Source organism: Ostrea edulis, chromosome 5 (assembly GCF_947568905.1).
Source record: "Ostrea edulis chromosome 5, xbOstEdul1.1, whole genome shotgun sequence".
Classification (NCBI taxonomy): Eukaryota; Metazoa; Mollusca; class Bivalvia; order Ostreida; family Ostreidae; genus Ostrea; species Ostrea edulis.
In genome coordinates, this window is record NC_079168.1 from 49,706,879 (window position 1) to 49,720,498 (window position 13,620).

A 13,620-nucleotide genomic window follows, 5' to 3' on the forward strand; every position below is an offset into this window, starting at 1 on the left:
TGTTTTCATTTTCATGCTTGTCACGTATTTGAGGATCTATAAAATTCGACAGAACTTTGTAGTTCTAACTGATAGTATGCAACTTTCTCTTATCATAGATTGAAATATGTTATGAATATATCCTCCCCTGGGTCCCAGCTCAGGGAGTCAAAATCAAATAAAAAGATTTGGCCATTATGCTTTTTAACAAAGCATTATTCAAAATGATATATTAATGGTATGGACTTCAGATCATGACATGATCATCTGGTCATTAGTCAACTTTGTGCCAAGTCTGAGCTTCTAGTCTTTTCATACAATGTTGTCACCTAGATGCAAAGTGGAAGGAATGGGCAGAAGATGGACAAATTGTAGACATGATTCCTCTACAATATCTAAACTTTGTTTGCACAGGCTAATGCTATGAACTTTTAAAATTCGTTAGTTCTTCAAGAATAAAGGAGCAGATTGTTAAACATAAGATGTTAACTATATCTTGGGGACTGGACTCATGACCTAGAAACCAGATGCCTCCAATCAATTATAACTATGTATCAGTTGTTTGATTTCCCAGGATTTTAAAAGAGGAATTTTAAAGAAACTTTCCATATTCACTATTGAAACCATAGGTCCCACCCTACCATTAACATCCCTGATACAGGAGACATGCATGGTAGAGGCTTTTATCTTTATTATTACTATGTGCCAAAATTGATTCTTTGATGTCTAAGGGTCGAGATGATAATTTTAAAAGAAATAACAGCCCTGTAATGTAGGGCATATCCCCTTGCAATAAGTGTTTCTTCTTTTTCAATGAAGTCTCATAGTGATCTTGACCTTTGGATCCAAAACCCAATAGGGTTCTTCCTCTCAAGTGTAAAGCATCAAATGTGGCTTGTAGAGTGTCTACAAGCTTTTTTATGAAGTCCTGTAGTTACCTTGAACTTTGACCTTTCGACCCCAGGGTTCTTTCTCACTTGATAGCAAAGCTACCTGTGATGTATCAAAAGCAAAAATGTGGCCTGTAGTGTCAACAAAGTTTTTCTCTAATGTCCTGTGATGACCTTGGTCTTTTGACCCAAAAATCAATAGGGTTCTTCCTCTCTTGAAAACAAAGCTACCTGTGAAGTATTAAATAAATTGATCAAAAAGTGACTTGGCCTGCAGAGTGTCTACAAGCTCAATTTTACACACACATAAATCACCCACAGGAACGGTCCCCATTACTAGATCCCTTCTTGCAATGAATTGCAAGGGGATAATAACACATTTTCATTAAGAGAGCCATACAGACCCACTGTATCAATATATCCCTTGACCCAGGGGCCATAAATTTCACATTCTGTGTTCAACTTCCCTCAGCCATCATGCACTAAATAAATCAATATCAAATTTGAAAAACCAGTGGAATTACTTTGATATACCATGTAAGCAGAATTTTTAGTGAGGATTTAATTTTGGCATTACCTTGGTATTAGCGAGAATAATGAGATCGCTAAAATTGAATACATGAATCGCTAACAATTTATTCCTTATCAGAAGGAATAGTTATCGTTCTTGGAATTATAAAGTTGCTAGAATTAGCTCTTGCTAAATATATATACTCATTTTTATGGAAAAATCGCTAAATTTATGTCTGGCTAAAAAAAAATCCACTTTCATGGTAGACATTAATAAATTGTTTTCCTAGAATGTTTTGAAAGAGTTGAACCTTCAAAGAGTTAAACTCCCAGGAGTACATTCTGTACTTTGATTTGTAGAAGATTCTTCTACATTATCATTATGTACTCAGTTCAGTTGTTTGATGTCCAAGAGTTAAGAAGATTTTCTAACATATAACACACTTTCATAATACATTTCTGCTCATGTACCAAAACCCATACCGTTAATTTCATAATTTTGGTAGAAGGATCCTTGCTCATTATGACTACACACATTGTATGCTACATGTCCCTAAGGGGAAAGATCAATAGTTCAATGTCTGACAAAAAGCTAAATTCACATTGTTTTCATCAAGATCCCCCCTCCCCATAAAACTAAATATGATGAATGTTGAAACTAATCGTAAGAACAATTAAAACCATAAGTGTATAATATACCTTTCTACTGTTAATTCGCAAATGAAAGTGTTCATTAAAACTATTTTAAAAATGTTCATTAAAATGTAATATTATGTAGTTTTCAACAATCATTTGTCTTTTATCTTTTTCCACAAAAGTGTAAATGATGTCGGATGACAAAAACTCACTGGAATTTTTACTCTCCTTCCCCCAAACTATTTGAATTTAGATTTTTATCCGACATCGACCTTTTGATCTCGCACCAAAGTAAAGAATAAAAATCAATATATGCACCCAGGGGTGCATAAGCCGAGTTGCATGGGATACATTGTAAAGTCAGAAATGATGTGGCAGATTTATAATTGTGAAGAACTCATTTCAGTTTTAAACTTTTCAAGTTACTGTCCAGAAACCATATTTGTCTGAAGTTTTCAATCTATTTTTGGTCACTGTGACCTTGACCTTTTTTCTCCAAAATCAATAGGGGCCTTGCTTTGCTGGTATCCAACAATATAACCAAGTTTCATTTGATTCAAATTAAAAATTTTCAAGTTATTCTCCGGAAACTAATTTTTTTTTTTTTGAATTTTAAATCTATTTTCGGTCACTGTGACCTTGACCTTTGACCCATTTTCTCCAAAATCAATAGGGGTCCTCCATACCTGGTACATAACAATATCTTTAAGTATCATTTGATTCGGATTTAAACTTTCTGAGTTATCATCCAGAAACCAAATATTTCTTAAATTTTCATTCCATATTCGGTCACTGTGACCTTGACCTTTGACTCTCCAAAATCAATAGGGGTCTTCCTTACCTGGTACCCAACAATATATCAAAGTTTCATTTGATTCAGATTTAAACTTTCTGAGTTATCATCCGGAAACCAAATTTTTCTTAAATTTTCATTCTATATTTGGTCACTGTGACCTTGACCTTTGTTCTCCAAAATCAATAGGGGTCTTTCTTACCTAGTACCCAACAATATATCAAAGTTTCATTTGATTCAGATTTAAACTTTCTGAGTTATCATCCGGAAACCAAATTTTTCTGAAATTTTCATTCTATTTTCGGTCACTGTGACCTTGACCTTTGACAATTTTTCTCCAAAATCGATAGGGGTCTTTCTTACCTGGTACCCAACAATATATCAGAGTTTCATTTGATTAGATTGTAAACTTTTCGAGTTATCATCCGGAAACCAATTGTTGACGCCCACCCGCCCGCCCGCCAACACGCCCGCATAACCAAACCAATAGCCGAGTTCAACTTCGTTGCAACTCGGCTAAAAAGAGGCCACAAAGACAGACAAATACAGATTGTATCTGATTTTAATAAGATCATTTATTTGCAGATTCACAGCCAATTTAACTGTTTTAATAGTCTCCAAGTTCAGAAAAAATATCAGATATTAAAATGCAACATCTCTTGTCATTCTATTAAAACATTAAATCATATTAATATTATTTGACACAGATCTAGATCTCTAGGCATGTAGCACTATTTTTCAAAGTGGGGAGGGGGCAGCGTGAGTAGAAGCTGACTTCACAATTCTCTTACTGTGTGCCTGCTATTTAACAGTCCAACGAGGTTATTTAACACAGATCTAGGTCTCTTTGTTGAAAGTCCAACAATATTTGACACAGTTTTAGGTTGCTATGTTAATGATCCAAAGAGATTATTTAACACAGTTCTAGGTCAATGTAACTATCACATAATTTATACAATTCTAATCAGTAGGAATCCAAGGAGGGAACCAGCAGCCAATCCCATTGTCAGGGAAACGGACATAAATGTCCCTGCATATTCTGCATATCTATTTTCTACTCTCCTGAAAAGATAAAAAGCAAAAACTAAATTCATCCTGACAATATCAGTAGTCCAAACTCATGAACAAAATGAAACACTTGTACAGTATATTCAATATCACAATTCTCAATAAATAAAATAATTCAGGATTCATCATTAACATGATTTACTGCTCCCTGAAGCTTATGTTTCTTCTTTATCATGACATGCTGTTTATCTTATCTTATGATTTACTGTGAGGGTTGCAGTAGGTCTTGATGACATTTTGTCTTGGGATGAAAAAACAAGAAGTTCACAGGCCTTATCGATCACCTACTAATTACAAGAGGCCCATGGGCCACATCGCTCACCTGAGTCACCGTGGCCCATATTTAAAGATTTTCCCTATATATATTCGCATGTAAAATTTTGATCCCTATTGTGACACCATCCTACCCCCGGGGGTCATGATTTTAACAAACTCTTCTAGCCCAGTGGTTCTTAAGAAGATTTTTAAATGACCCCACCCTATTTTTGTGATTATCTCCTCTTCGAAGGGGGCATGCCCTTCATTTGAACAAACTTCAAAGCCCTTCACCCAAGGATGCTTTTTGCCAAGTTTGGTTGAAATTGGCTCAGTGGTTCTGGAGAAGAAGTCGAAAATGTAAAAAGTTTACAGACGATGGACAACAGGCGATCAGAAAAGCTCACTAGAGCTTTCAGCTCAGGTGAGCTGAAAAGGTTTTTCAAGATTTTCCGCTATATTTGTATTACGGTATGTAAAATTTATCCCAGATTTTAGGTAAAACTTAACCCAAGGATCCATAAAAAGAACCCAGTGAATTCACACAACTTGGGAACATTTGCATATTGACATGATTAAGTGTGGCCCTGCTACTCTTTTTTTTTTCACATTCCCTATAATTATATCTCTCATGAAAAAATTTGAATCCCTATTTCAGTTCAATCCTAGTCAAATGATTGCATCAAATGATCTGCATTACACGGTAATGCTTGTATATTTCAAAATATGACTTATCATTGCCAGTAGTTTTTGATATGAAAATTTTAAAAGACTATACAAAATTCTTATCCCCTTCAAGGTCCCATCTTTAACACCCCCACCCCTTCTCCATCAGAGGCCAAGATTTGAAGAAACTAAACTTTTTATCAGCAGTACCTGAGGATGCTTGCATACAAATGTGACTGATGATGGGCCTGCTATTTTTGAGATGATTTTCCCTGTGCACTGTTTATCCCTACATAAATTTAATCCCCTATTGTGAGCACAACCTACCATGGGGGGTGTTTCATCTTATGAAGATTTGTAGATGACCCCAACAAATTTTCACCATTTCTTAATTATCGCCCAAGAGTGCTTTGTGGGAAGTTTGACTGAAGTTGACCATTGGTTCAGGAGAAGATGTTGAAAATGTTAAAAATTAAGGAACGAGCACACAGATGAACACCAGACAAAATGTGATCAGAAAAGCTCACTTAAGTTTTCAGCTCAGGTGAGCTACGAGCTCGTAAAACATATGAAGTGTACTCACTTTGGTCCATACATCATGCACAGTGTTGAGAAATATCCATTGGTAAGGCCTAGTGTTAGAATGAATACAAGGGGGCAAAAGTCATTATCAAATATTACGAGAGTGTTCTTTCTGGGCAGTATATTGCAGAACATGATGAGAGGTATGAAGACAATCCTTATGGCACAAATAATCAGTATTTTCTTTCTATGGTGTTCATTTGGCTGAAATAAAAAACAAAATATGTACACTCCTAACTCCCCTCTGATCCACCACATAAAATATTGAACTCTCAATACCCACTAATGGTAACATTATTCCTGAATCTGAAAATTTTTTGTCTTGAAAAATTGTCATTAGTCATTGTGATGAAGTTGATTTTTGTGCATGTGTTTATTGCATCATTATTGTGGTTTGTTAGTTTGTGGTTGTTCAATGTTCTATACATTTAGATAACTATATATAATATAGAAATGCTCTATACGTTTAGATAACTATATACATGTATAATATAGAAATGTTCTATAAATTTAGATAACTATATATATCATAGAAATGTTCTATACATTTAGATAACTATATATAATATAGAAATGTTCTATACATTTAGATAACTATATATATCATAGAAATGTTCTATACATTTAGATAACTACATGTATATATAATTTAGATAACTATATATAATATAGAAATGTTCATACATTTAGATAACTATATATATTATAGAAATGTTCTATACATTTAGATTATATATATATATATATATATCATAGAAATGCTCTATACATTTATTATAGAATGGTCTTAATGAGTGTGGTCAGCTGGGCCTGAGAATGTGACAAGACAGCCATGTACACAATTTGGTTTCCATACAGGTTTTTTTAGATGATGAATTCCAGTCAGGCATAGGAATGGTAAACAAGTGGTCAGGAAACAGGGTAATATTATACATTTATTGCAGGATAGTGAGGGAGATATGAAGATTTTTTCCCCCAAGAAAAATCATATTTCCCGAGGGCAACGCCCAAGGGGAATATGATTTTTCTTGGGGGAATAAATCTTCACATCTCCCGAACATTCATGCAATAAATTGTTTATTATACTGAAACAAAGCAAGAGTACAAAAGTGTGTTTGAAATTGGAGTCCGCTCATCTATACATTGTATGTAGCTGAGATCGTCCTAATGGTAACACCACGCCGTCAACGTGTTATGGTAAAAGGTACAAATAATGAAATACAGTGATATGATATTAAACCAGTTTTTGTATTTCCATTCTCCTTGAATGCTGATTTACTTGCTTGTTTTTGTATCAACCAAAACCATGCGATTCAACTGTGTATCAGAGACCCGCATATTTTGTGCCTTACGAACTATGAAAGTAGAATGACTCAGACTTATTGTGACATCACAATACACTTCGTCTACCTTGACGTTAAATCTATGGAAAATGCACGAGGCTGCCCAAGGGGTAAATTTGATAGGGATCAGATATGATGTTTGAGAGGGAGATATGAAGTTTTGTCATCCCTGGCACGTGACCGTCTAAAACCAATCAGATTACGCGTTGCATAGATTTTTCATACTGAGGTATAATAATACTATATGCATGTACTTGCAAATTATTCCAGCTAATAAACTTGTTGTGTATTATTTTCTAAGAAAAGTTTTGGTGTACAGTACAACAAGAGTTGATTTTATTCATTGGGTTAAGGTTAGTTACAATATTTATTTCAGTGCATATATTAAGGTTTATCAGTGCAAGAAATTAAACCATTGTTGGTGAAGGTGTGTAGCATTGTGACTGGTCTGCGGCTGCTATGGAAATCTAGGTATGTTGTTAAGTTACTACAGCGGAATTTACGGGCATGGTGTGGATGGAATGCAGGTCTTGCATGGTTGCCCTAGAAGACTGATGGGTGAATATTGACATATAGAGGTCCAGTGCTGAAGTTGTAGCAAGTGATGAGGGTTGGTCAGCAATCAAAAAAAATTATTTTAACTACAAATACCTGAACAGATGTAATTTGAAAACTGTGGAGCATATTTCTGGTAAATTAACAAAAATACTCAGTGGAAACTTTGAATATTTAAACAATTTGTTTCAGCACTTTTGAAAGTTATCCTGAATTTCTGTGAGGAAATAGAACTTTGATCTAAACAAGAGACCCACTGGCCTTATCAGTCACCTGAATATTAGTTAAAAGTATCACTTGCCCGAAGGGCTGGGAAATCTATAATAATTTTCTTGCATCTCTGCTAAATTCCAATATTTTTTAGCAGCAGTTGAAAACGAGATGTGTTCCTACATATAAAACACAAATGCCCAAAAGTGCCCAAATTGATGAAATATTTTACATATTGTAACAAATATGATATAAACACTATAGGACTATTTTGGACCGGCTCTAGAGTCAAATCCTGGGGGTGCAAAATTCACCATTTTTGAACATTCCAATCTGCTTTTCCTTAATGTGCATTTAGTTTTTATATAGAATCATCAAAATTAAAGAAGTAATCTTTCAAATGACAGACATTTAATCACTACAACCATTTTGGCTCCATCCTAGTTCTAAAAACCCCCACCTCACGGATTATGAAATTTACAATTTTGTTAAAGGGATACCAAGAGCTCCTTCTAAACAGTATCAGGTATCTAAAAGAAGATGCTATTTAAATGTTTTACACATAATCACTATATACCAAGTTTGGCCCTGCCCTGGAGTCAAAACCTCTACCCCAGGAATCAAGAAATTTAGTACAATTCTGGTAGAAGCCTTCCTGCACTACATGTCCATACAATTAGTTTTTTTGTGGTTGTAGAGAAGATTTTTGAAAATTTGTCAATTTTTGGCAGTTTTTGCATTGCCCCTAAAGCCCCACGGGTGCAAGAGTCCTGAAAATTACAATTTATACCCCCTTGTCCCAAAGATGCTGCATACCAAATATTAAGAAGTTAAAAATGTTTAATTGTTTAAAACACACATATTTATCACTATGACCATTTTGGCACTACCCTGGTACCAAAAACCCTACCCTTGAGATCATTAAATTTACAATTTGGTAGAGGTCTTCCTGATGTACAATGCTTTGCATTTAGTTTTTCTTACCCATGTGTGGTTTTAGAAAAGAGGATTTTTGAAAATTGGTCAATTTTTGGCAGTTTTTGCCTCACCCCTATGACCCCGGGGATGCAGGGGTCCTGAAATTTACAAGTTATGTCCCCATTGTCCAAAAGATTCATTATATCAAATGAAAAGAATTGGAATGGTAGTTATGAAAAAGTTAAAAATGATCAATTGTTAATGCATGACGGACAACGCATGATGACAGACGGAAACAAATAGCAATACATGTAGGTCATCTGAGTGACTCTGGTGACCTAAAAACCTTGAAACTAAAAAGAGGTGACACACAAATGGACAGGGGTATTCAAACAGGTCAATTATCAGCTTATTTGGGGGGGGGGGGGGGGGTGTCATGATTTCGGTGTTAGTTTCAATGGTACAGAAGCTATAGATGCATTATTCTTGAAATTGACCTTGTGATACTAGATTAACATAAGATATCATACATTATCATCACATACATATAAATCAAGTTTTCTCTTTTCCATACTCATTTCTTCATTGCCAACTGTAATCTTTCTGATTTAAAGTAAATTCTGTTATTGGTATTTTTATTTCAGTTTTAATCGATGAATAATCCCATATCACCAAAGGTACTAAAAGTTGTGACCTTGACCTTTATTGTCTCACTGCTTCGGATGTTGTGCTATAAGCCCCTTCCACCTAACCACCACACACATAAATGCATACATATATGTACAATCATTGCATCACATATTTATAGACCATACTATGATCGCAACTGACCTTGGCCAAATGACCAAGTGTCATGAGCCACCATTTGGTCACAAGCAATCATTATGCCAAGTGTGAGCTTATAATCACGGTGACGAATCACGTGACTTTGACATGATCAATTGCACAGAAAAATGGCAAGGAAAGTCAACACAAGGGAAAATTCAAACAAGTAAGTAACATAACTTAAATGTCAATATTTGAAGAATTTTCTTAGGAACTATACTAAAATGGTAGTTCTGTAATTATGTACATGCGATAGAAGCAGAGAACACTGACAGTTTTTTGGTGGTCGGAAAGTTTTTGATTGAAAACAAAACAATAGACCCATGGGCCACATCGCTCACCTGAGCAGCAGTTCCTAGGAATAAACAAGCTTGAGCAAAACTATCATTATACAAGCAGCTTGGTTCAGAAAAAAACTTTTCAAAGGTAATGATTAACAAGAGGCCCATGGGGGGGGGGGGGGGGGTGCACATGTTTTACAAACTTGAAACTGTACTATGTCAGAAAGCTTTCATGTAAAGGTAAACTTTTCTGACCCAGTGGTTTTTGAGAAGAAGATTTTTAAATTATTTTAAACTTGAATCTGCATTATATCAGGAAGATTTCATGTAAATGTAAACTTTTATGGCTCTGTGGTTTTTGAGAAGATTTTAAAAGATTTTCCCTATATATTCACATGTAAATCTTTGATCCCTTATTGTGGCCCCATCCCTCCCCCCGGGGTCATGGTTTTAACAAACTTGAATCTGCACTATGTCAGGAAGCTTTCATGTAAATTTGTACTTTCCTGGCCCAGTGGTTCTTGAGAAGAAGATTTTTAAAGATTTTTTTCTACATATTAGCATGTAATTATTTTATCCCTATTGTGGCTCTATCCTACCCTCGGGGGTAATGGGTTTAACAAACTTGAATTTGCAGTATGTCAGGAGGCTTTCATATAAATTTCAACTCTTCTGGCTCAGTGGTTCTTAAGAGATTTTTAAATGACCCTGCCCTATTTTTGCATTTTTGTGATAATCTCCCCCTTTGAGGGGGGCATGGCCCTTTATTTAAACAAACTTGAATCCCCGTCACCCAAGGATGCTCTGTGCCAAGTTTGGTTGAAATTGGCCCATTGGTTTTGAAGAAGATGAAAATGTGAAAAGTTTACAACAACAACGAGGACAGAAAACGGATAAATTTCGATCAGAAAAGGTAACTTGGAAGGCTCAAATGAGCTAAAAACTGTAAGTGCTCTCTGCTTCTATCACTCATAGAACTACCATTTTAGTATAGATTTGTTCCTGAGAAAATTCTTCAAATGTTGATATAATTTATGTGACATTTCGTTATTGAAAAGTGTGAGCTTATATTGTTACTCCATTACAAAATTGTGGACCAAACAAATTTTTTAAGATATGACCTTGACCTAGACCAAATGTGATTTAGAATCACAATATATCCTCTGACATCATGGCAAGATTTTCAAACATTTTTTTAACTAGCGATCTTGACCTTGGTCATGGCACATCTGGTCGTGGCACATCTGGTCATAAGCAACCTTTGTACCAAGTATGAACTTCTAATCTTCCTCCACTACAATGTTATGGTGTGGACAATAAAAGTGGAATGAATAGAGAGACAGACAGATATTGTGATTCCTTATCCCAATGTAACCCAAAAACTTTGTTTGGAGAGGGTAAAATCATGAAAATTGATAATGTAAAAAATGTAAAGCTTAATCTGCATTTGAGATATGACAAAGAAAAATAAAATGCTCGGATATTATAACTAAGCTAGATTCAACTTTGTCACAACACATTTGGAACAAATTGCAGTTAACCAAATGGCAATTCTGTATTCAATTGCCAATACAAATTGCTACAGTCCTTCTAATTTCATAACACAACAATGCTAAACTTGTAGCACGAGAAGAAATGCGTAGCTTACCCATCTTATAGCGCCAGCTGTTGCCCTGCCACACCAATCCCCCATGTTGAACAAAAGGAAACACACTACAGCTGAGAAATACTGATCTGAGTAAAGAAAGCAACAGCCTTATTAGGGTTATACTTGAAATGATACTAATGATGAGATCTATTAAGGCCAGGTTTTGGGTAATCCTATGCTATTAATAAAGTAAATGAAATTAGAAACCAGCATGGCATGAAATCTTATAAGTGGACATTCTGCTGTTCATTAGTAATTTCCTTTAGATGCAACATGAAGAATATCTGGAACAAGGACATGCCACAATTGATTTAAAGGATGCCTTAGAATATCATATAAGTACGTGTAGCAACATTTTCATGAATTTCTTTTGTATTTATCAGTACAATGTCATCACATAAAGCATTCTAAAGTTTATCAGTCGACGTAAAAAAAAAAAAAATCTTGCATAACAAGGATTTGCTGCTAAATGAACTCATTATCATACAAAATGTTACAAGTTACAATATATATTAAAATCAAATTTCTATCTAACAATAATATTTATGTAACATGCTGTATAGCTGGCCTTGAATCACATGCAATCAGTCAGTGTCAGTCTCTCTAATATCACATGCAATCAGTCAGTGTCAGTCTCTCTAATATCACATGCAATCAGTCAGTGTCAGTCTCTCTAATATCACATGCAATCAGTCAGTGTCAGTCTCTCTAATATCACATGCAATCAGTCAGTGTCAGTCTCTCTAATATCACATGCAATCAGTCAGTATCAGTGACATTTACTCTCAGTCTCTCTAATATCACAAAATGACAAGTGAATGTCAAACTGCGAGAACACGAATTTGCATGTACTTCAGCAATTTAAAGATAAAAGCGAGTAATTGTATCTTGGTGTTTCTCGCTAAATTACACGATAATTCATCCTCACATACATTTAGGAATCTACAGTATAAAGAATGTACAATAAGAAGATTTCCTCCAATGCACATGTACATGTATTGTTATTCATGAATCAGTACAAACCTTTCCAGACACTAGAGACATCGAGGGTCGATACAATGGCCGACGCTAGAGCAGGGAAGCATGTCAGGGAAACAAAAAACACAAAGCCTGCTCCTAAACTGTCCAGCCAGATCTGTCAAAAACAAAGAATGGCATTCTGCTCAGACACAGGCTCGTTATAGTATTCTCAGAATAATGGATATAGCACTGAGGGTAAAATGTGAGGTTCAAGTTCCGCTACATGTATGTAGGATAAAAACATTTGTGAGCATATACATTAAATTGTATTTTATCTATAGTAACTAAACTTTAGATAAATCATAAGACTGCAACAATAAAATATTCCATTGCCTATATACAGGAATTTTTAAGAGCTTTAATTATTTCTTTGACTGAGCCAAGAGGTTGCTCCTAGTTTTAGGAGTAAGGTAATCCAATGACTATCTCTTCCCGTGTCTGCCTTGGATATGAATGTGTATCATCTTTCATAAAACACCCGAGATTTCTTACCTTTTTACAAACAATTCGATACGGTGATCTGGTATCTGAAGGGATATTCTGCACCGTGTTCTCCTTCCTTACAACCACTGCATCATCATCAGTTTCTTCAGGCACACTAACTTCTATTTCCTCTGTGTTGAACAGACCATTGCAATACATTACGAGATGTCCAAGAAAAAAATGGTAATACAAAGATCATGGTGAATACCTAGTTTTCATTCGTATAAATAAAACTTGAATACTTTCAATGTATCATTAAACCTGTCTTATCATACTCCTGTATAATCTGTTTCATTGTGAATTCTAAAATAAAACTTCATTCCCAATTTCCCATTTTCCCCTGTCATGCAATCAGACAACTCATCTATTCCAACATAAAAATTATTTCCTGGTGCATTTCAAATTGGATAGGTTTTACGGTAAATGTATGTTACATTCTTAATAACAGTTTCATAACATTTCTTCATATATTCATTGTATTCTACCTCTAGGAATTTGATAGCATTACCTTGATAATATATATAATACTTTGAGAAATCCTGAAATTGAAAGAAAAAATATATGCAATATAACAAGCACAAAAACTTTTCGTACCGATTCTAACAACATCTGGAAGCCTAATGTATATATTCTTTTGAGATTAAGTCAAATGTTACGGAATGGTTTACTATAAATTTTGCTTAAATCAGGTGTCGAGAGTTTGGAGACTTCTCCAGAAACACACGAACACCCATCTATCCACCATCAGCAACATCAACAATGACACTTAGTCTTTGGTCTTACAATCTCACATTTGAGTTTATTTTAATACGAGGAGAATAGCAATAAATTTGAACAATACATGTACATATACGTTGCATACTTTAAATTACATGTAAATAAATGTAATATGCAAGTGCCTCTGATTGGTCAATAACTGTATTGCCCTATTTCCATTGGTAAATTATACATAGATAAT

General features: G+C 34.8%; 1 protein-coding gene across 1 annotated transcript in view; it reads right to left on the reverse strand.

Moving 5' to 3' along the window:
• Positions 1 to 3,352: 3,352 nt before the first annotated feature.
• LOC125649134 (equilibrative nucleoside transporter 1-like) overlaps positions 3,353 to 13,620 on the reverse strand; it is a 19,521-nt gene continuing 9,253 nt past the window's right edge. Inside the window, exons 9-14 of the mRNA XM_048876379.2 lie at positions 13,171 to 13,201; positions 12,672 to 12,793; positions 12,183 to 12,294; positions 11,160 to 11,245; positions 5,381 to 5,583; positions 3,353 to 3,870 (exon numbers count right to left, since the gene is read on the reverse strand). Of these exons, the coding sequence (XP_048732336.2) occupies positions 3,759 to 3,870; positions 5,381 to 5,583; positions 11,160 to 11,245; positions 12,183 to 12,294; positions 12,672 to 12,793; positions 13,171 to 13,201 (666 nt within the window). The 3' untranslated portion in view covers positions 3,353 to 3,758. The remainder of the gene's footprint in view (positions 3,871 to 5,380; positions 5,584 to 11,159; positions 11,246 to 12,182; positions 12,295 to 12,671; positions 12,794 to 13,170; positions 13,202 to 13,620) is intronic.